This window comes from Oncorhynchus nerka, linkage group LG18 (assembly GCF_034236695.1).
Source record: "Oncorhynchus nerka isolate Pitt River linkage group LG18, Oner_Uvic_2.0, whole genome shotgun sequence".
Taxonomy (NCBI): Eukaryota; Metazoa; Chordata; class Actinopteri; order Salmoniformes; family Salmonidae; genus Oncorhynchus; species Oncorhynchus nerka.
This window is the reverse complement of record NC_088413.1, coordinates 44,836,126-44,859,898: the sequence shown is the minus strand read 5'-3', so window position 1 is coordinate 44,859,898 and position 23,773 is coordinate 44,836,126. Positions and strand designations below refer to the sequence as shown.

The window sequence follows — 23,773 nt, the reverse complement described above, 5'->3', positions numbered from 1 at the left end:
AAAAACACTCCCTCTATTACAGAATGTAAATGACAATGCAGCAATATTGTTCAACATGATCAATACTAACTTCAAATAATATTTAAATCTACAATGTATATTTATACCCCAAACCATTGGTTTCCAAATATTTTATGGGTAGACTTTGCTATTCTGTTGTTTTCACCATAAATCACTGTTGTTAATGATCTAGTCACTTTACCCCTACCTACATGTACAAATTACCTCGACTAACCTGTACCCCCACACATTGACTCGGTACCGGTAACCCCTGTATATATATATTTCTATATACATATATTGTTATAAAAATAATATATGTTTACTATATTTTATTTAGTAAATAACTTCTTAACTCAATTTTCTTAAAACTGCATTGTTGGTTAAGGGCTTGTAAGTAAGCATTCCACGGAGTTGTACGATTTGATTTGTTCCAATTAAGCTCGGTATGCTCCTATTAAGCTCAGTTTGCATAGAAACACATGGGGATAGTGTGTTGATATCCCTAATATTCAAAGAACATGAGCATAAATGTTCACATAAAGGTTCACAAAGTCCACATTGATCTCTGTGGATAACCCCTTTTATGAGTGCTACTGTCACGATGAATAGTAATTATCAGTTTATTTAATAACTTTAGGTGAGATTAATAGAATGTAATTTTACATAAGAAGTGTCCGTTTGTAAGCTTTTAACATTTGGAAATGAATTAAAATTGATTATTTAAGAGGTGGGCTTATGTGGAACACCCATGTGCTTAAAGGGTACACTCGGTAACCATCAAGCCCAGCCTGGACGTTTCACATTTGATTAAATATATCTTATTAAAACATGTTGTAAGTAAACTAATTAAACTTCACGAGAGAGATTCATCTTTCAGTTTATATCCACTTTTCTTACACAAAATTAGGGCAGTATCTGTTAGAAATGTCTAAACTTAGATTTCGTTGGGCTTAATAGGTACACTTGCTCTACTCTGAACAACAAAGCATTTGAGTAGACTGTGGGAACAGACACAGAAACACAAACAAGTTGAGCCGATCACTTTATTTGATCTGCTTTTATCAAAGACAATGCCCAGAAACATAAAATATGAACATGTCTTCATGGTGGACAATAATCATATTCTTCGTTAATCATCATCTTCATCAATGCTATCATCATCATACGTAAATAATCATTGTTTGTAATCTTTTAAAGTGTAGTTGTCAATTTTCATTTTTCTTTCAAATTCAATAACATTAAAATAACATTTGAAAAAGGACATGAACAACAGAAAATGAGTAAGACACAGTTAAGTGAGTCTGGACTGGAGTGTACAGTATTCTGCATATACAGTATTCTGCATATACAGTTCTCTATTATGCATGTAGTATTCTGTATGTACAGTATTCTGAATGTGGTATTCTGCATATACAGTATTCTACATGTAGTATTCTGCATATACCGTATCCTACATGTAGTATTCTGCATATACAGTATTCTGCATATACAGTATTCTGCATATACAGTTCTCTATTATGTACAGTATGTATTATTCTGCATGTGCAGTATCTGCATGGCAAGGCCTGGGTCCTTATGGCTCTGACGTCACTTTGACACTAACAAAAACAGAGACACTTGGAGAGAAGAAGTACAGAAGCCATTTTCCTTAGTAGGCACCCTATTTGGACTCACACACACCCCACACACATGCTTGAATGCTCACACACTCGCACACTCTCGCACACACCAACGACAACAACTAAAAACATTAAAATCACTTATCCAAAAGCACAATATGGCGGTGAAAAATTAATAGAGGGTGGGCCAGAAAAAATGCATGAGTTGGCGTAAGTTGAAACGGAGTGAGTGAAGAAAGGAGTGAAAGGAGGAGAGGAAGCAGGGGCAGGAAGGAAAGAAGGAAGAAAACAATTGGCTACAACCAATGTCCACAAGAAGAGAAGAGAACAGCACAGGGGGAGAGGCGAAAGTCAAGAGTTTGTTTGTTGGCTCTTACAGTTCACAATTAGTTCTCTTTGTAGTTATTTTTTCAGTCATCATTCTGAGGTTTCTCAGTCATTTCAACTATTATTTAAATAAAGAGCTCTGATTGGGCGATCCCTTCATCATTCCACCGGAGTGCTATCATTTGTTTACTCCTTATTTTCGTTTTTTCTTTCATTTCTTTGCTAATTGTAGTCTTTTATTTTACCCCCCTGACGGGTCAGGTTGGTGAGGAGTTAGTCACTGGAGGGTCCTAGTCCCGGAGGGTCAGGTTGGTGAGGAGTAAGTCAGATACCCTGTAGATACTCCGCATGCCGCATTTCACAAACGCGCACACACACGCACTCATACACACTTCAACTGACCAAGACCCACACTCATTCAAAGTGCATTCCCCTTCGTCCCCTCTCTCGGGCTAAAGGTCCACGTTTTCTCTCATAAGTTAGCAGTGTCTGTCTGGGCAGCAGTCTGTATCTCAGTCTCTCTCTACTGATTCAGCATCTTGTCTGCCTCGGGGTACGTGGGATACTTTACGGTCTCGATCTTCTCCTTCACCTTGTAGGACGGGTAGAGGCCGGTGCGGCCCGTCTTGCGGTTGATGCCCTTGGAGTTGCCGTCCCAGTGGTTCCCCGCCACCCCGATCAGGTCGCCGGGCTCTAGGGGGATGTCGTCGGAGCTCCGGGGCTGGTGGGCGTACACGGCTAGCTGGTTGTGGGCGTTCTGGCCCCCGAAATAGTAGATGTCATCCAGGGAGTGGAAATGAGATGAGGCGTCAGGATGGAGGGTCTGCATGATCTCATAGGCCACACGGCACACCTGGAGCAGGAGCACAACACAATTTACAGGAGCGCATGAGAAATGGAACACAGAGGCTAATATACAGTGCATTCGGAAAGTATTCAGACCCCTCTACTTTTCCACATTTTGTTACGTTACAGGCTTATTCTAAAATGGATCCAATAATTTTTTCCCCTCATCGATCTACACATAATACCCCATAATGTCAAAGAGAAAACAGGTGTTTAGAAATACCTTAGTTACATAAGTATTCAGATCCTTTACTATGAGACTCAGTTATGAGATTTCAGTTAATTGCCGATTTTTGAGGTTGGTAACTAATGAACTCATCCTCTGCAGCAGAGGTAATTCCGGATCTTCCTTTCCTGTGGCGGTCCTCATTAGAGCCAGTTTCATCATAGCGCTTGATGGTTTTTGTGACTGCACTTGAAGAAACTTTCATAGTTCTAGAAGTTTTCCGGATTGACTGACCTTCATGTTTTAAAGTAATGATGGACTGTTGTTTCTCTTTGTTTATTTGAGCTGTTCTTGCCATAATATGGACTTGATATTTTACCAAATAGGGCTATCTTCTGTATACCACCCCTACCTTGTCACCACACAACTGATTGGCTCAAATGCATTAAGAAGGAAAGAAATTCCAAATGAACTTTTAACAAGGCACGCCTGTTAATTGAAATGCATTCCAGGTGATTACCTCATGAAGCTGGTTGAGAGAATGCCAAGAGTGTGCAAAGCTGTCATCAAGGCAAAGGGTGGCTACTTTGAAGAAACTCAAATATAAATATATTTTGATTTGTTTAACACTTTTTTGGTTACTACATGATTCCATATGTGTTATTGGGGCGGCAGGGTAGCCTAGTGGTTAGAGCGTTGGACTAGTAACCGCAAGGTTGCAAGTTCAAACCCCGGAGCTGACAAGGTACAAATCTGTCGCTCTGCCCCTGAACAGGCAGTTAACCCACTGTTCCTAGGCCGTCATTGAAAATAAGAATTTGTTCTTAACTGACTTGCCTGGTTAAATAAAAAAAAAAAAAATCATAGTTTTGATGTTCTTCACTATTATTCTACAACATGGAATGAGTAGGGGTGTCCAAACTTTTGACTGGTACTGTATATATACACACACACACTGAGTGTACAAAACATTAGGAACACCTGCTCTTTCCATGACAGACTGACCAGGTGAATCCAGGTGAAAGCCATGATTCCTTATTGCAGCTATGATTCCTTATTGCAGTCACCTGTTAAATCCACTTCAATCAGTGTAGATGGGAGGAGACGGGTTAAAGAAGGATATTTAAGCCTTGAGACATGTATTGTGCATGTGTGCCATTCAAAGGGTGAAGGGGCAAGACAAAATATTGTGCCTTTGAACGGGGTATGGTAGTAGGTGCCAGGCGCACCGGTTTGAGTAGAGTCCATGCACTGACGAATTGAGGCTAATAATAATACATTCCATTGAGCAGACAATTTTATCCAAAACGACTTACAGTCATGCGTGCATACATTTTACGTACAGGTGGTCCCGGGAATCAAACCCACCATCCTGGCATTGCAAGCGTCATGCTCTACCAACTGAGCTACATAGGACCTATGGTTCTATGGTGGTGATTATGGGTAGGACCTTGTGACCTGACCAGGAAAAGGCAGTAGTTATGGTACAGTATCACTCAATGGCGTATTACTTAGGTCTTACTATTGTATGGGCCTTCCCAAAGTAAAGTTTTGAGGAAGAGAATGAGGAGAAGAAAGGGGAGGAGGAGGAGGAGGAGGAGGAGGAGGAAGATGAGTAGGTAAGGTAGGTCACCTGTGAGGAGAAGGTGCAGACCAGGAAGTTGGTCTGGGACAGGAAGTGAATATCTAGGATGACTCCTCTCAGAGAGTTCTCGGTATAGCGGTTATGCAGCCCCGCAGACCACGAGATGGAGTTATCACTGATAAACTCATATTCTGGGTACCTGAGACACACACAGAGACAGAGGCAGTCAGAGAGCTAAAGGACCATACAGATGTCAACGTGCATATGGCATTCATTCTTTGTATTGTCAGTGCTTTGGAGCACACATCAAATACAGCTTCTCGTCATCACAAACAGGTCCAGAATACCACAAGGCAGTCCTGCAGACACTCACAGCCACACTGCCGGCGGCACGTAGACACACACACACACACACACACACACAGAAACACACGCACACACAGCCAGGCATACGCACTTAGCCTTGGCCTCCTGTAGTAGTGAGGGGTCGTCAGTGGCCAAGTAGACTCTCTTCTTGTCCACTAGCATGCGCCTGGCTAGGTGTTGGAAATGGTCCTCTACATGTACCATGTACTCCTCTATAGGGTGGAAGGCTGCCTCTGTCCCCACCTTGTCTGTCCGTCTCACATGGACCCTACAGGACAGGATATATAGGGAAGATGGTGAGAGGAGTTAGCGGAGTGTGTGGTGTGTGTCTGTCTGTGCACGTGTCTAAGAATGTGTGTATGTGTGTCTGTCTGCATGTCTCTACAGGTGTGTGTGTGTGTGAGTGATTTGTGTGTGTGTGAAGCAGAGCGCTCCTCTCCTAGAGTGAAGGTCATGGTGCTTTCTAGTGATGGATGGCAGAGTGGGTTGTTTAGATAGCGGCTGGAGCACGCAGCACTCTCCCTCTGATTCTCTTTAGCTCTCCGCGTCTTGCTCGCTCCCTCTCTCTAGCTCTCTGCCCCTCTCCAGCTCGCTCCCTCTCTCCAGCTCGCTCCCACTCTCTCTCTCTCTCCCCATCTCCCTTCGCACTCTCTCCCCCTTCGATTTCTCCTCTCTCTCAAATTACAATAAAATAAAATGTTATTTGTCACATGCTTCGTAAACAACAGGTGTAGACTAAAAGTGAAATGCTTGCTTACAATGCAGAGAGAAAAATAAAATAATAAAATAATACTAAAACAAGGAATAAATACACATTGAGTAATGATAACTTGGCTCTATACATGTGCAGGGGTACAAAGTAATTGAGGTAGATATGTACAGTGTCTTCGGAATGTATTCAGACCCCTTAACCTTTTTTACATTTTGTTACGTTACAGCCTTCTACAAAGGATTAAATAAAACAATTTCCTCAGCAATCTACACACAATACCCCATAATGATAAACCAAAAAACAGGTTTTTAGAAATGTTAGCAAATGTATTAAAAACAAAAGAAAGGTATTTACATAAGTATTTCAGACCCTTTGCTATGAGACTCGAAATTGAGCTCAGGTGCATCCTGTTTCCATTGATCCTCCTTGAGATGTTTCTACAACTTGGAGTCCACCTGTGGTAAATTCAATTGATTGGGCATGATTTGTGAAGGCACACACCGGTCTATATAAGGTCCCACAGTTGACTGTGCATGTCAGAGCAAAAACTAAGCCTTTCGGTCGAAGGAATTGTCCGTAGAGCTCCGAGACAGGATTGTGTCGAGGCACAGATCTGGGGAAGGGTACCAAAACATGTCTTCAGCATTGAAGGTCCCCAAGAACACAGTGGACATCGTTCTTAAATAGAAGTTTGGAACCACCAAGACTTTTCCTAGAGCTGGTCGACCCGGCCAAACTGAGCAATTGATGGAGAAGGGCCTTGGTCAGGGAGGTGACCAAGAACCCAATGGTTACTCTGTCAGAGCTCTAGAGTTCCTCTGGAGATGGGAGAACCTTTCAGAAGGACAACCATCTCTGCAGCACTCCACCAATCAGGCCTTTATGGTAGAATGGCCAGATGGAAGAAGTTTGCAACCACCAAGACTCTTCCTAGAGCTGGCCGCCCGGCCAAACCGAGCAATCGGGGGAGAAGGGTCTTGATTAGGGAGGTGAACAGAAACCTGATGGTCACTCTGACAGAGCTCTAGAGTTTATTCTGTGTAGATGGGAGAACCATCTCTGCAGCACTCCACCAATTAGGCCTTTATGGTAGAGTGGTCAGACGGAAGCCACGCCTCAATTAAAGGCACATGACAGCCTGCTTGGAGTTTTCCAAAAGGCACCTAAAGATTCTCAGACCATGAGAAACAAGATTCTCTGGTCTGATGAAACCAAGATTGTGTTGTGACATGGTAGGGGTGATATACAGAAGATATTTGAGATTTCTGGTTCCAAGCGCTATGTCTTCATGAGACGCAGAGTAGGTGGACGGATGATCTCTGCATGTGTGGTTCCCACCGTGAAACATGGAGGAGGTGTGATGGTGTGGGGGTGCTTTGCTGGTGACACTGTCAGTGATTTATTTAGAATTCAAGGCACACTTTACCAGCATGGCTACCACAGCATTCTGCAGCGATACGCCATCCCATCTGGTTTGCACTTAGTGGGACTATCGTTTGTTTTTCAACAGGACAATGACCCACAGCACCAGGCTGTGTAAGGACTATTTGACCAAGAAGGAGAGTGGTGGAGTGCTGCATCAGATGACCTGGCCTCCACAATCACCTGACCTCAACCCAGTTGAGATGGCTTGGGATGAGTTGGACCGCAGAGTGAAGGAAAAGCAGCCAACAAGTACTCAGCATATGTGGGAACTCCTTCAAGACCGTTGGAAAAGCATTCCAGGTGAAGCTGGTTGAGAGAATGCCAAGAGTGTGCAAAGCTGTCATCAAGGCAAAGGGTGGCTACTTTGAACAATCTAAAATCTAAAATACATTTTGATTTGTTTAACACCTTTTTGGTTACTACATGATTCCATATGTGCTATTTCATAGTTTTGATGTCTTCACTACTGTTCTACAATGTAGAAAATAGTACAAAATAAAGAAACACCTTGAATGAGTAGGTATTCTAAAACTTTTGACTGGTACTGTATTTAAATCACACCTGTTGCCGACACCTACAGTGTGGTACTTCCTGAGAAGGTTTTAGAGGAGAGAAGATCCCACTATGCACAACAAAGAGACAGACAACTCAGCACTTCACAGGACTCTATCTTCTCTCCCTCCCTCCCTCCCTCCCTCCCACAACATAAAAGGAAAATAACTGCTTTTACTTTTCAATTACATCTCTCAGTGGGGATAGCGATAAGGAATGTGTGTGCATGGGTGCTTGTATCCATTAGGACAGAGATAGATAGAAGGGCCAAAAATAAATAGTACGTGTGTGTCTCTGTAGGTGTGTGTGCGCGCGCACGTACAGTACATGTGTGCTTGCATGCGTAGTGTGTCCACCTACCCTATGATGGGGTGCCTAAAGCCCAGTTTGGCCGTGGTGTCCTGGATCTCCTTCTCCAGCCAGGCCTGGGGCCGGATCAGGTACTTGACAAACTGAGACACCCACCAGACGGAAGGGTCACCATGGAGCCGGTGGAGGCGCTGGGCCAGGTCCTCGGGAATGGCCAGGGGCAGGTAGGGGGCGGGGGTGCAGGCTGTCCACGATGGGTAACTCTACCACCTGGACGTCTTTGTCATTAGCCTCGCCTGCGGGAGAGAGAGGGAGGAGCGAGGGATAATAAAAAGAGTGGACGGAACGGCAGAAAGGGAGAAGGCAAGAGACCGAGAGAGAGCCGGAGAGGGAGAAGGCAAGAGACCGAGAGAGAGAGAGAGAGAGAGAGAGAGAGAGAGAGAGGAGAGGGAGAAGGCAAGAGACCGACAGAGAGAGAGAGCCGGAGAGGGAGAAGGCAAGAGACCGAGAGAGAGAGAGAGCCGGAGAGGGAGAAGGCAAGAGACCGAGAGAGAGAGTGCGCCGGAGAGGGAGAAGGCAAGAGACCGAGAGAGAGAGTGCGCCGGAGAGGGAGAAGGCAAGAGACCGAGAGAGAGAGAGAGCCGGAGAGGGAGAAGGCAAGAGACCGAGAGAGAGAGAGAGACGGAGAGGGAGAAGGCAAGAAACCGAGAGAGAGAGAGAAGGCAAGAGACCGAGAGAGAGAGAGCGCCAGAGAGGGAGAAGGCAAGAAACAGAGAGAGAGAGAGAGCCAGAGAGGGAGAAGGCAAGAGACCGAGAGAGAGAGAGAGAGCCAGAGAGGGAGAAGGCAAGAGACCGAGAGAGAGAGAGAGAGAGCCAGAGAGGGAGAAGGCAAGAGACCGAGAGAGAGAGAGAGAGAGCCAGAGAGGGAGAAGGCAAGAGACCGAGAGAGAGAGAGAGAGAGCCAGAGAGGGAGAAGGCAAGAGACCGAGAGAGAGAGAGAGAGAGTGCCAGAGAGGGAGAAGGCAAGAGACCGAGAGAGAGAGAGAGAGCCAGAGAGGGAGAAGGCAAGAGACCGAGAGAGAGAGAGAGAGAGAGAGCCAGAGAGGGAGAAGGCAAGAGACCGAGAGAGAGAGAGAGAGAGAGAGAGAGCGACGGAGAGGGAGAAGGCAAGAGACCGAGAGAGAGAGAGCCGGATAGGGAGAAGGCAAGAGACCGAGAGAGAGAGAGCCGGAGAGGGAGAAGGCAAGAGACCGAGAGAGAGAGAGAGAGAGAGAGCCGGAGAGGGAGAAGGCAAGAGACCGAGAGAGAGAGAAAGACGGAGAGGGAGAAGGCAAGAGACCGAGAGAGAGAGAGAGAGCCGGAGAGGGAGAAGGCAAGAGACCGAGAGAGAGAGAGCGCCGGAGAGGGAGAAGGCAAGAAACCGAGAGAGAGAGAGAGCCGGAGAGGGAGAGATAGGAGGTAACAATAGAGTGCTTTTGACATGCAGACAGAGAGATATAAATGATCAGATCTCCAGCCTCCAGCAGAGGGGTTTGATGCATGTAGCAGTGAAGATGCACTAAGCATCATGGTGTACATGAGGAGCTGTCTGAACAGCAGAACCCAGGGAGAAGAGTTCCTCTTCCCTCTCTCTCTCGCTGGTTCTGCCTGTATCCCCCCAGGACACCCTGTCTTATAGTTCTTATTATTAAGACACAAGACAAAGGTATTTCGTGGCCCGTGAGTGGTTAGTTAAAGTGCTATTGCACTCCTTGACCCTTCCTCTCGGATGTTTTTGGAGTGCTGTTGATTCTCTGATAGAGAGTAACAATTAGTGTCACGTGCCTCAAGGACAGTTTTAATGAACATTTATCAAAACAAGATATGAACGAATGACTTATCACATATGGGACATTCCCACGGAGGAAAGGAAAGGAAGAGAGAGGAAGAGAGAGTGAAGGGGTAGAGAGATCCTTGAATGCTCTCTCTCTTTATTAAAAAAATAAAATAAAAAGCACACAATGAAAATAAGAAATATAGATTTGAATGAACTGGAATATTTCACCAAACAAAACCAGTAAAGACAGTCAAAGCTCTAATCACCATTTTGCAATATATCAAATAAATACAAATAATCATCAAGCTAAGAATACAGCTAGAGAGAAACAAACAGACTGCATGTGCACACCAGTGTCCAGAATTTAAATCTTGCGCTGCATTAAATATTAAAAGGCAATTTTTTTCCTCTCTCTTCTCACTGAAAGAAGTATTTAGGAAATTGCCTGGCCTGGCTTATATAACCCTGCTGTCAGATTTCAGTGGTGAGACTAGAGGGTTTCTCTCTGGCTGCACTAATAAATGGTCTCTCTCTCTCAACCCCCTCTCCCTTTTCAGGCTAATTAGGAAAGACCTCAAATCTAAATTACATCTTGAACAAATTAAGGGGGGGGGGTTTAGAGGGTGTGTTTGTGTTTGCTGTAATTCTTGCTGCGAGTGTTTGAGTGTGGGATAGGGTTATAATCCATCCACCATGGTAGTGATGTCTGCCTCTGTCCTTCTGTTCCCCTCTGCCTCAGACCTGACAAGGGCACATCAATGTCTCAGACAACCAATCATTTACCAATGTCGTAAACTACATAATGGTTTAACGATATTAATAAAAACCAAACTAGGTCGATGACGGTCACCCACTTACTGTTCTGTTCTACACAGCCCAGTCACAAGGTGCAAGGCTAGAGTCCCTATGGTTGATTTCCAAATGGCACCCTGTTTGCTACAGTATATAATGCAGTTCCATGTTCCCCTTTCTTCGCTCCTTCTCTCCCTCCAGTCAATCTCTCGTTTCCTCCTGCCTTTCATCTTCTCTCCAGATCATTTTATTCCCCCAGTCTCTCTTTTTCCTCTTTCTTCTCCTTTCTCTCCGCTCCTTCCTCCCATTCTCTTCAATCTTCCCTTCGCTGTTCTCTCCTTCAGTCTCTCTCTCTTTCCTACCTTCAACACTTTGTTCTTCTAGCGTCTGTCTCCTCTCCTCTGTCCTCTCAACTGGAGGACCTACTTCAGCAGTAACACTGGGACAGGGAGACAAGCCCTCTGAACAAAGAGAAAAGGGTACAATTTAGCTGTTTTTGAGGTCAGTTCTTTCATGTTTGTGTGCCATTCTCTTGCTCAGGCACTACACTTGCATGCTTTGTGTAAAACAAAAAAATCTCTACAGTTGGAAGTCTCCCTCCCTCCCTCCAAGGCTGTTTTTCATCGTATTTTGTTTTTCATCTCATTCCCAGACCTGTAGTAGCCCCTTCTGATGTGAGAAGAAGAAAGAGAGTAAAATAGTGTCGGGGCAGACTCAAAGCTCCACATCATTCTCCATGTACCACGCATAGATGTATAACGTAATTCTGTTTTTATGGTATCCTGCACACTGCGTGAGGTCTGTAGCTATGGACAGAACCCCAACGGAGGACAGAGGGCAGAACGTGTTCTGTCTGCGTCTGGCCTGTTGTCATGGACACGACCCCATTATCAGAGGTCAGAGATCACGTCATGGTCAACACACCTGACCAGTGTCCGGTGGTGACCCCGGTGCGCTCGGTGCACGTCTGACTGACCGGGAGGAAGACGGTCTCCCAGCCTCCCGTGGCGTAGCGCCAGTTCTGGGACTCCAGGATGAGGGTACGCTGGGTGCCGTAGGCGATCATGAAGCAGTAGACCACGTGGTGCAGCTGGCAGCCGTAGCCACAGCCCTTGTTGATGTTACACACCAGCTTCCTGGCCTTGGAGCAGTCCTGGGGGTTCTGGAGGGGAGAAGGGAGGAGAAGGGACAGGAGGTGGGGTTGTTACAACACAGGGAGGCCTGAGGTGCCTGGTTAGTAAATGTTATGGTGAAGACCAGAGAGTCGAGGCATTGTCATGCATTTGAGAGCCAAAAGTGTATTTCAGTGTGCAGGTTCTTCTGCTTACTTTCTCTTTACCTTATCAAAATACAGACATGCCACCCTTTCTGTACTAGGAATACAGAGACAGACGGACAGAAAGACAGACACGCCCTAGTGGGCCCAGAAGGCTTTGACTGGCGTTCTACTTCATACTTCAAAACACGGTGTCTGTATGCTCTGCTAGAGTGGAGTCAGGGAGGGTCTGAAGGCAACATCCATTACCGTGACCATTCCCTTTGTTAACTCCTATCCTGATCCTGATAATCAGGTCGAGAACATGTTAACAAAGATCTATGACTGCAGCTCTGAGACTGTAGGAGCTTGTGTTTGTGTGTGTGTGTGTGTGTGTGTGTGTGTGTGAGAGAGACTCTAGGGGGGTAGATTATGGGAAGGTCAACCGTCAGTCAATGGCAGATGATGGGAGATGTATGGTGGGGACTGGCGAGCATGGAGAGAGAGATAGAGAGTGAGAGAGTGTAGTGTGTGTATATGCATGTGAATGTGTGCGGCTGTAATTATATTAGTGTGTGTGTGTGTGTGTGTGTGTGTGTGTGTATAGAACGTATAAGCAGCAAAGGGTTAGTCTCCCTCCATTGACTGTGTGACTGGTGATGAAAAGCTGAGGCAAGGCCAGAGAGACAGGCAATACTAATGCTCCTCCATCACACAGCCACTATGTTATCAGAGTAGCGCGCACACACACACACACTTCATCAAGTTAATCACTAGCTAGCTAACGTTAATAGCACACAGGGACTCAATATGACTAATTAACAACCTCTACCCTGCTCTCACCATTCCTTATTATTACCTAGCCTACACACACACACACGCACGCACACACACACACACACACACACACACACACACACACACACACACACACACACACACACACACACACACACACACACACACACACACACACACACACACACACACACACACACACACACACACACACACACACACACACACACGTTGGGCCAGTAACCGAAAGGTTGCTGGTTTGGAATACCCGAGCCGACAAGGTGAAAGATCTCCCAATGGACCCTTGAGCAAGGCACTTAACCCTATTTTGTTCTAGGGGGAGTCGTGCTACTATGGCTGATCCTGTAAAACCGCACCTAAAACCGCACCTATCAGTGTAACGTCTGCTTCCAGCTCACACTCTCAAACACATCGATCCCCTGAACGCAGCTCACTCTCCAGATCCCAATCACCTGAATTCTGATCACCTGTTCACACACCTGTATGTCGTTATTACACCCTATTTAGTTCAGTTCTTGGCACCCCATCATTGTGAGGTATTTTTTGTTTTGTGACACACTTCTATTTGGAACGCTGGTGGTCCTGTAACTGAATCCTCCAGTGTATGATAGTTTTTGCCTGCCTCACTAACGACGCCTTTTGCCTATTCCCTGCCTGTACTTTAGCCTATTGGATTTCCTGTTATCAACCTATTGCCTGATCTCCCGGACGACGTTACTAGCCTTTTCCCTGCCTGTACTGTTGCCTTTTTGGTCCCCCTGTGTATGACCTTCTGCCTGCCCCTGGACCCAGCCACCTGCCTCCTCCTGTAGTCCTCTACAATAAACACCTGCTGCGCCCTGCGCTTGAAACCAGTTCTCGGTCTCCCCTCGTGTTCAATACAGTATGTGACAATATTTTTTCATATGCACCCGCACACTTACACGCACGAATGCCCATTTTCTGTAATATATTAGTAAACGGACACAGTTTGGGTTCCTGTCACTCCCACAAACAGAACAAAGTTTCATAACCTAGTTAGCGGCAGCTTCTTTACGAGACATACAGCAGGGAACTTTTGAAGGTTCTCTATGGTTTCCCTGTTGAATGACACATTGTCGTGAGGCCTGACACCATTACACGCGTGTCAAGAGGAGGGAGAGAAGCATCGTGCTGCCTCTGCCCAACTCACAGCGGAGACGGAAGACAATCACATCCTTAGCCGTCTTAATCCTGTTATACAGTACACTGGCAGAGGGGAGGTCTACCTGCCTCTCCATACAGACCTGCTCAGCCCACACACACAGTACAGACCAGCATTACCGGGACAGAAATTTGCCCTAATAAAAGCTGAACAGATTTGGATTTGTTTAAATGATCAGCTAAAGTCAATGTAGACGATTAAGTGACATGTGGAATATCCCTATGTGGGTTGTAACCAGTCCCTGGTGGGTGGTAAAAGCCCATCCTAATCTCCCGTGGGTGTCCATACGTGTACTAGGTGTTGAGCTGTGTGGGGGACATTACGGTACCTGGAGGTATGTGATCCTGTTCTGTACCAGGTCAGACAGGTCCTTGGCCTCCTTCTCTCTCCAGTCTCCTGCTCCGTCAGCCTGGCTCAGGTAGTGCAGGTCAGTCATGATGGACCTGGGGTTAACAACACATTAACACAGGGTTAGAAGTCACAGCTGGGTCGTAGCGTTGCAAAGGCTCCCATGGTGAATTATGTAACATGTTATCCACGTGTGTTCTGGTGTAAACGTGTGTGTCTGTGTGTGATAGAAGAGAAGACACTTTCCATTTTTTGATCAACAGCAACTTAAGCTTAAGTCACTTTTACAAAATTGGATGCTGATAGAAGAGGTTCCTTTTCTGGGCATTTTACAACTTTTCAGTGTGTGTGCAAGTACATTTATGTTACCTCTGCTGGTGCCCCAACTCCTGCAGCAAATTGTGTGTGTGTGTGTTACCTCTGCTGGTGTCCCAGCTCCTGCAGCAGTGTGTCGATGTGTTTCTGCAGGTCCCCCTGCTCCATGTGACCCAGCTTCTTGACCTCACTGCGGACAAAGTACCAGATCTCCTTCACCCCATTCTCTATCTTCCTCCGCAGCTCTTCCTGGTTCCTACCTGGCCCTGGAAATAAGAAGAACACAGGGAGGGAAAAAGGTAGGACAATGGAAGGTTGTTTCACACATATTTATCATTCATTCATATGCATTTTGGGAGAACACGTATATACGATAACATACACACATAGTCAGCTGAGATTTTCTCTAGCACCATATAGGGGTTGACCTTAGACACAGATCCGGGATCAGCTAAGAACACAGGACATCACATCACACAGCTGATCCCTTGAGCAACGCACTTAACCCCTAACCTGCAGGCTACAGCAAAACATTTTCTTTCCATTTCAATGGACAATACAAATTGCCCTTAGAGACAGATCCAAGGATAACTTACTCTCACCCTAAAGCAGAGATGGGCAACTTTGATGTGGGTGGGGGCCACCAATAAACGGAACTCATCATGAGGGGCCGCAGTGGCTCCTGTGTCTGCGTACCCACATCCATACCACCCCCCCACCCCCCCCTAAAAACATTTTAGTGGCCCCCCTTGTGACAAAATATTAAAGTTTTAAAGTTCATTTCCTGCAATTCTACACATTTCTACACATTTTTCCATGGGGTGGAGGCAAATGTTTGCATTTTTTTATTTGATTACCCAACAATGTTCACGACAAGTTTAGATAGCTGCCCTCTAGACTAACTCAACAATCTAAAAATGTTTTGCTGACATGGGCTAATTGAGTGACTGCTGATCCAAAACAACAGGTATAAATTGCACCTTGTGTATTCTACTATTCTAACTCTCAACATGAAGTTGAGACCCCGACTGAGTCCCCCCCCCCCCCTTAAAAAACCCACAGAAATCATCATGGGGGGGCTGCAGTAGCTTGTGGGTCTGTATACCCACCTCCAGTTTTACAGAAAGGAACTTTTAAAGTGAATGGTCCGCGGGCCTACAAAGGGCCAGTCGCCCATCCACATTTAAAAGGTCAAGTGCAAACTGTCCTTAGATCAGTGTCTAGGCCTAGTGCCACAGACATAATAAGTGTCACAGAGGTCATTAAGTGCATGCTTCTCCTACACGGACAGGGCCAGAGTACAGAGACAGAGTAACCCTGCTAATGTATCGACAGGCATAGTAGCCTAAACTGGACTATTAAAGCAGGGGTGTCCAATCCGGCCCGCGGGTGGTTTGATCATGTTTTCATAATGTTTCAAATGACACAAAGGTTGTAGCAGGCCAATGAAAGCAGCTGACCCAGAAAAGAGCTGCATGTGTGGCTCGTGTTACTGTGAAGGACAAGGACGGAAGATTTCCGGCTGAAATACGAGGAGAGGAGTGGACAGGGAATCCTGCCTGGGAATACTCCTCCTCACTGCCTCCTGTCCTAATTTCCAAGGTGTGTATGTGTGTGTGTGTGTGTATGTGTGTGTGCGTCTCAAGTTCACGTGTATGTGTGTGTGTGCGTGCGCAATGTGAGTGTCATACCGTCTCCAGGCAGGCTGCGGTAGGAGTTGATCTGTTCCTTAGCTCTGATCAATTGTTCCTCCAGGATCCGCAGTCTGCCTGCACTCACCACCGGGCCCCCGTCAGACTGGCCCTCTGGTAACCTACAGTACAGGGGGAGAGGAGAGGTTAGAGGTCAGTCTGGCTTCATTCACAACCTGGCCCTGGTAACCTAGAGACAGGGGAGAGGAATTGAGGTGGTCTGGAATAGGGTTGAATGGCAGGAACCCGGTTACCAATGGCAGGAAATACTGGGTTACCTGGGAGAAAAGTGATTTATTCTCAGGATGGAACATTTGTAAAACAGTGAGAAAATATTCAACCCTACTCTGGAATACAGCCTGGTGCAGGGAGAAGTGTAAACATACAGGACAGGGTGTCAGTGGTTAGCCTGGTTCTCCGTTAACCAACAATACAGTGGAGAGGTCAGTGAGAACGCCTGGGGCAGGGATGATTTTTGTTTTTACTGTAAGTGTCCGGCTGGCACTGTGTATACATTATAGGTGTGTGTGTTTCTGTGTACATTATAGGTGTGTGTGTCTGTGTATACATTATAGGTGTGTGTGTCTGTGTGTTTGTGTATACAGTATAGATGTGTGTGTCTCTGTCCTTCCAGGTCAAGGTGATTGTTGGCAAGCTGATTTCCCAGGGGCCTTTGCGTTTGGATGCGCTTCCTCCAACCTCCCAGTGCCAATTTAATGCAATGATCAGTAGTGAGGTATGCCAGCCGACCATGGGAGGGTGTGTGTGTGTGTGTGTGTGTGTGTGCGTGCATGTGTTTATAATGATCAATGGCGAGGTGTGTGTGTATAATGATCAGTGGTGAGGTGTGTGTGTATAATGATCAGTGGTAAGGTGTGAGAGCAACCGGTGACCGCAGGGCAAATCATTCACTGGCAGTAGCAATTCATCACCCCACGTGCTACACACACACACACACAGAGAGAGAGAGAGAGAGAGGGGCGAAGGGAGAGAGAGAGAGGCGAAGGGAGAGAGAGAGGCGAAGGGAGAGAGAGAGAGGCGAAGGGAGAGAGAGAGAAGGGGGAGAGAGAGAGAGAGAGAAGGAGGGGAGAGAGAGAGAGAAAGGCACCTTCAACCCCCCCTATTGACTAAAATCCATTACCAACAAACACCCACATCCTTGAAAGCCATCTCTGAGCTGGGCTGGGCCTCCCCTTCCACCCCCCTCTATCCACCCTCCCTTCCCCTCTCTCCCTGTAGGACTAACTTATGAGAGGGCACATTTTAAGGGACAGGGGAAGGAAGCTAGGGCCAGATGGGATAAAAGTCCCCTTGCAGCTACTCCTCGAGAACAAGTAGAAGAGTGAGAAGTAGATGCGGTCAGTTGAAGAAAGGTGTTGTGAAACTGCCTCCACACGTACCATGTAGAAGATGAGACAACACTGAATATACAGTATATCACAAAAGTGAGTACACCCCTCACATTTTTGTAAATATTTAAGTATATCTTTTCATGTGACAACACTGATGAAATGACACTTTGCTACAATGTAAAGTAGTGAGTGTACAGCTTGTATAACAGTGTAAATTTTCTGTCCCCTCAAAATAACTCAACACACAGCCATTAATGTCTAAACCGCAGGCAACAAAAGTGAGTACACCCCTAAGTGAAAATGTCCATATTGGGCCCAACGTGTCAATATTTTGTGTGGCCACCATCATTTCTAGCACTGCCTTAACCCTCTTGGGCATGGAGTTCAGCAGAGCTTCACAGGTTGCCACTGGAGTCTTCTTCCACGGTGGCCACTATGGTCTTGGTCACCGTGCTGCAGTTTCAGGGTCTTGGCAATCTTCTTATATAGTCCAGGCCATCTTTATGTAGAGCAACAATTCTTTTTTTCAGATCCTCAGAGAGTTTTTTGCCATGAGGTTCCATGTTGAACTTCCAGTGACCAGTCAGTATGAGGGAGTGTGAGAGCGATGACACCAAATTTAACACACCTGCTCCCCATTCACACCTGAGACCTTGTAAACACTAACAAGTCACATGACACCGGGGAGGGAAAATTGGCCCAATATGGACATTTTCACTTAGGGGTGTACTCACTTTTGTTGCCTGCGGTTTAGACATTAATGGCTGTGTGTTGAGTTATTTTGAGGGGACAGCAAATTTACACTGTTATACAAGCTGCACACTCACTACTTTACATTGTAGCAAAGTGTCATTTCTTCAGTGTTGTCACATGAAAAGATATACTTAAATATTTACAAAAATGTGAGGGGTGTACTCACTTTTGTGATATACTGTAGCTACCTCACATAGTGTATGGCCTGACAAAATATGAACCGAGTAGGATGTGAGAGTAACCGTGGTGACTGGTATTCCATGAACGCAGCAGGCAGCAGAAGCAGTAGTCTTATCTAGGGAGCCTGGCTGAGAATAAATATGTTTCTGTCTCTAGCATGAAATGATGCGTGGAGTTCTGTAATGGTAAACAGCGGGTTTCCCTGTGTGTGTGTGTGTGTGTGTGTGTGTGTGTGTGTGTGTGTGTGTGTGTGGTTGGTCACATCATAGTGCATGGTTGTCATCAGGAATGCACAGCCACAGTACAGAGATTGAAACAGGGGAAAGAAACCGCAATGTCAAAATGTTATGTCATTCTTGGCTGGTCAAGGATGAAATGAGCTGAGAGTCAGAGAGAAGAGAAGAGGATGGAAGAGTCAGAGAGGAGAGTCAGAGAGTAGAGGATGAGAGGAGGAGAGGAGAGGAGGAGTCGAGGAGAAGAGTCAGAGAAAGAGAAACCTGAGACGGAGCTGCATTTCCTGACAAAATATCAAAAATATAAAACAATTAGAGTGTCATTTTCCCAAATTTGAAACCCTTATTCAAGGTTTCAAAGACCTCTCTGATGAGGATAGGCTACCCGTCCTGTTGGGGGAGGACGCAGAGAGCTGTGGGTTGGCAGCGCACTACATTGCTGCCTGCCATAAGTTGAGGGACAGTGTCTGACAGACCAATCAACCTGCACACGTACTCTACTCTATGCTTATTGTTGAATGTATGGTTATTTTGACCCTTGGTTATTGTTGTTACTGTTGTCCCGTTGACAATTTTGATTCTGATTTTTATGTATGTTTTTTATATTGTAAATATCCAAAATAAGCTTGGTCAATATGTACATTGTTACTTCATGCCAATAGAGAGAGAGAGGGAGAGAGAGAGAGAGAGAGAGAGAGAGAGAGAGAGAGAGAGAGAGAGAGAGAGAGAGGCTGGGGTTTAGATAATGTATATCAAAAAATAACGGTCTACTGTCATACCCGAAGCTGTGACTATCAACAATACTACTAACATCTCATTAAAGTATAAAACAAAGCAGTACGGTGATTTATATTCAGCAAAGTTCACACAAGCCCTCTTTTTGACACTCTCAAAACCACACAAATTATAATCCACACACACAATGGCTTCTCAGCTTCAGCTTGGGTATCCCTTTACTATAGTGTCAGAGTGAAACTGGAGATCCCTCTGAGCCCGCTGTGTCCTCCTCCCTGCATGAATCTAATAGACCACTAAAGTAATACTCAGGACCCAGAAGGCTATCTATTGTCAAAGCAGCTGTAGCGCCATCGGCCAGGCTGAGAAGGCTGGGTGGATCAGATGGACACCGACACACCCTCCTCCCCTCTCCTCCCTGTCCTCAGGATCAATATACAGGGAACAGGGACAGGAGTAACATGACACAACACACACTCAGCAAATGAGGCCAGCAGGAACTCTCACGCAGGCCAGGCACACAGTCAAAGCATACACCCTACACCATATATCTAAGCACACAAACACACCCATGCACACACATTATCGACGCACACACACACACACACACACACACACACACACACACACACACACACACACACACACACACACACACACACACACACACACAACACTCGCCATGTTATGCATGCACACACAGTTCCAGAAGATGTGTGTTATATGACAGAGTGAGACAACAGCCCTCACTGCCATCTCTACACCCCATCAGTTTCACAGCTCTCACTTGAGTAAATCAATGTCTGGGATCTACAAGTACAAAAAGCTTCTATTTGTACATTTCATGTTGTGCTGTAGTGAAGGTCTATACAGCTGAATGCTGAACATTTTCCACTGGGGTGGGTAGTAAGCTGGAAGAGAGGCTGAGATGGGAAGGACGGAGGAATACATGGCCTCAATCCCAGTACCCCCCCTCCATCACAGCCTCTCTTCCAGTTACTATTAGAGGATCAAAAAAAATACCGATTAATCACCCGATTTTTATTTATTTATTTGTAATAATGGCAATTACAACAATACTGAATTAACACTTATTTTAACTTAATATAAAACAGCAATACAAATCAATTAGCCTCAAATAAATAATGAAACATGTTCAATTTGGTTTAAATAACGCAAAAACAAAGTGTTGGAGAAGTAAAAGTGCAATATGTGCCATGTAAAAAAGCTAACGTTTGAGTTCATTGCTCAGAACATGAGAACATATAAAAGTTGGTGGTTCCTTTTAACATGAGACTTCAATATTCCAAGGTATGAGGTTGTTGTTGTTAATAGTATTTATAGGACTTCTCTCTATACCATTTGTATTTCATATACCTTTGACTATTGTATGTTCTTATAGGTATTATAGTATTGCCAGTGTAACAGTATAGCTTCCGTCCCTCTCCTCGCCTCTACCTGGGCTTGAACCAGGAACACAACGACAACAGCCAGCCTCGAAGCAGCGTTACGCATGCAGAGCAAGGGGAACAACTACTCCCAAGTCTCAGAGCGAGTGACGTTTGAAAAGTTATTAGCGCGCACCCCGCTATAACTAGCCAGCCATTTCACATCGGTTACACCAGTCATTAGGCTGATAGGCTTGAAGTCATAAACAGCGCTGTGCTTGCGAAGAGCTGCTGGCAAAACGCACTAAAGTGCTGTTTGAATGAATGCTTACAAGCCTGCTGCTGCCTACCATCGCTCAGTCAGACTGCTCTATCAAATCATAGACTTAAATATAACATAACACACAGAAATACGAGCCTTTGGTCATTAATATGGTCGAATCTGGAAACTATCATTTCGAAAACAAAACGTTTATTATTTCAGTGAAATACGGAACAGTTCGGTATTTTATCTAATGGGTGGCATCCCTAAGTTTAAATATTCTTGTTACATTGCACAACCTTCAATGTTATGTCATAATTACGTAAAATTCTGGCAAATTAATTCGCCAGGCTGCCCAAACTGTTGCATATACCCTGACTCTGCGTGCAATGAACGCAAGAGAAGTGACAAAATTTCACCTGGTTAATATTGCCTGCTAACCTGGATTTCATTTAGCTAAATATGCAGGTTTAAAAATATATACTTCTGTGTATTGATTTTAAGAAAGCCATTGGTGTTTATGGTTAGGTACAGTCGTCTAACGATTGTGCTTTTTCCTAAATGCGCTTTTGTTAAATCATCCCCCAGCGTTGCATCGATTAGGACACGCTAGATAAACTAGTAACCATGTGTAGTTATAACTAGTGATTATGATTGATTGATTGATTGTTTTTTATAAGATAAGTTTAATGCTAGCTAGCAACTTACCTTGGCTTCTACTGCAGGCAGGCTCCTCGTGGAGTGCAATGAGAGGCAGGTGGTTAGAGCGTTGGACTAGTTAACTGTAAGGTTGCAAGATTTGATCCCCCGAGCTGACAAGGTGAAAATCTGTCGTTCTGCCCCTGAACAAGGCAGTTAACCCACAGTTCCTAGGCCGTCATTGAAAATAAGAATGTGTTCTTAACTGACTTGCCTAGTTAAATAAAGGTATAAAAAAATATATATATATATGTATATGTATATATATATTAATAAAAACAATCGGCAAAATCGGCGCCCAAAAATACCAATTTCCGATTGTTATGAAAACTTCGGCCCTAATTAATCGGCATTCCGATTAATCGGTCGACCTGTAGTTACTTTCCACCCCAGTAGAATAATGTATAGACCTTCACTAAAGCACAACATGAAATGTGGTCCTCCCCCTCCGTTTTGCGTGACCCCCATCGAGGCATAGTGGTATCCCAAATGAACTTTGAGCGAGGCATAATGCCTTGTCATCCCTCTAGCTGGCCATCCAGACTAAGCAAATCAAGATGCAGATTTTCTATCGAGTGTTTCCCAAAACTCTCATGATGCTCTGTGAACCCAACCATGGAGAGTTGCTTCAATTAATAAATGCTGAAAAAATACTAGGATGGAGGAAAAAGGGAGGAGACAGGTTAAAGAAGGATTTTTAAGCCTTAAGAGTTTTGAGGCATGGATTGTGTATGTGTGCCATTCAGCGGGTGAATGGGCAAGACAAAATATTGAAGTGCCTTTGAACGGGATAGGGTAGTAGGTTCCAGGCACACTGTTTTGAGTGTGTCAAGAACGACAACGCTGCTGGGTTTTTCATGCTCAACAGTTTCCCGTGTGTATCAAGAATGGTCCACCACCCAAAGGACATCCAGCCAACTAGGGCCAGCATCCACGTGGAGTGCTTCCAACACCTTGTGGAGTCCACGCACCGACGAATTGAGGCTGTTCTGAGGGCAAAAGGGGGTGCAACTCAATATTAGGACGGTGTTCCTAATGTTTGTACACTAAGTGTATGTTAGTTCATGTAGAAACAAACGATTTTGCATATTTTTGGGTCATAAAATACATTCACGAACATTGCAATTTAACAAGCTATCTGACTAGCTAAAGTTAATTTGCCAGCTAGCTATACATTTATTTTTCTATATGGGTGTTTGACATTTATATGAACTGTAATTCATGTTGTTAAATGTTTTAATGACCAGAAAACCAGGCTGTCATCATGTGAAAACCAGTGGATATAAAGAGCCTAGCTAAAAGCATTTAACATTACTGCAAATTGAATAAACAATTTTACACTGAACAAAAATATAAACACAACATGTAAAGTGTTGGTCCCATGTTTCATGAGCTGAAATAAAATATCCTAAAAATGTTCCATACGCACAGAATGTATTTCAAATTTTGTGTACAAATTTGGTTACATCCCTGTTAGTGAGCATTGCTCATTTGCAAAAATAATCCATCCACCTGTCTCAAGTTTTGAGGGAGCGTGCAATTGGCATGCTGACTGCATTAATGTCCACCAGAGCTGTTGCCTAGAAATTGAATCTGACTATCTCTACCATAAGCCACCTCCAGAGTCATTTTACATAATTTGGCAGTACGGCCAACCGGCCTCACAACCGGAGAACTGGAGAAGTGTGCTCTTCAAGGATAAATCCCTGTTTCAACTGTACCGGGTAGATGCGTGTATGGTGTCGCGTGGGTGAGAGGTTTGCTGATGGTTTGCTGATGTCACAGTTGTGAACATAGCGCCCCATGGTGGGGCAGGCATAAGCTACAGACAACAAACACATTTGCATTTGATCAATGGCAATTTTAATGCACATAGATACCATGACGAGATCCTGAAGCCCAGTGTCGTGCCATTCATCTGCCGCCATCAACTCATGTTTCAGCATGATAATGCACGGCCCCATGTTGCAAGGATCTGTACACAATTCCTGGAAGCTGAAAATATCCCAGTTCTTCCATGGCCTACATACTCACCAGACATG

The 23,773-nt window shown here is 45.0% G+C and overlaps 1 protein-coding gene across 1 annotated transcript in view; it reads right to left on the bottom strand.

Moving 5' to 3' along the window:
- Positions 1-1,032: 1,032 nt before the first annotated feature.
- Positions 1,033-23,773, bottom strand: part of LOC115145961 (alpha-(1,6)-fucosyltransferase-like) — a 137,641-nt gene continuing 114,900 nt past the window's right edge. The window contains 9 exon segments of the mRNA XM_065004126.1: positions 1,033-2,802; positions 4,595-4,745; positions 5,004-5,180; positions 7,962-8,141; positions 8,143-8,206; positions 11,443-11,680; positions 14,104-14,218; positions 14,542-14,704; positions 16,130-16,251. Coding sequence (XP_064860198.1) covers positions 2,473-2,802; positions 4,595-4,745; positions 5,004-5,180; positions 7,962-8,141; positions 8,143-8,206; positions 11,443-11,680; positions 14,104-14,218; positions 14,542-14,704; positions 16,130-16,251 — 1,540 coding nt within the window. The 3' untranslated portion in view covers positions 1,033-2,472.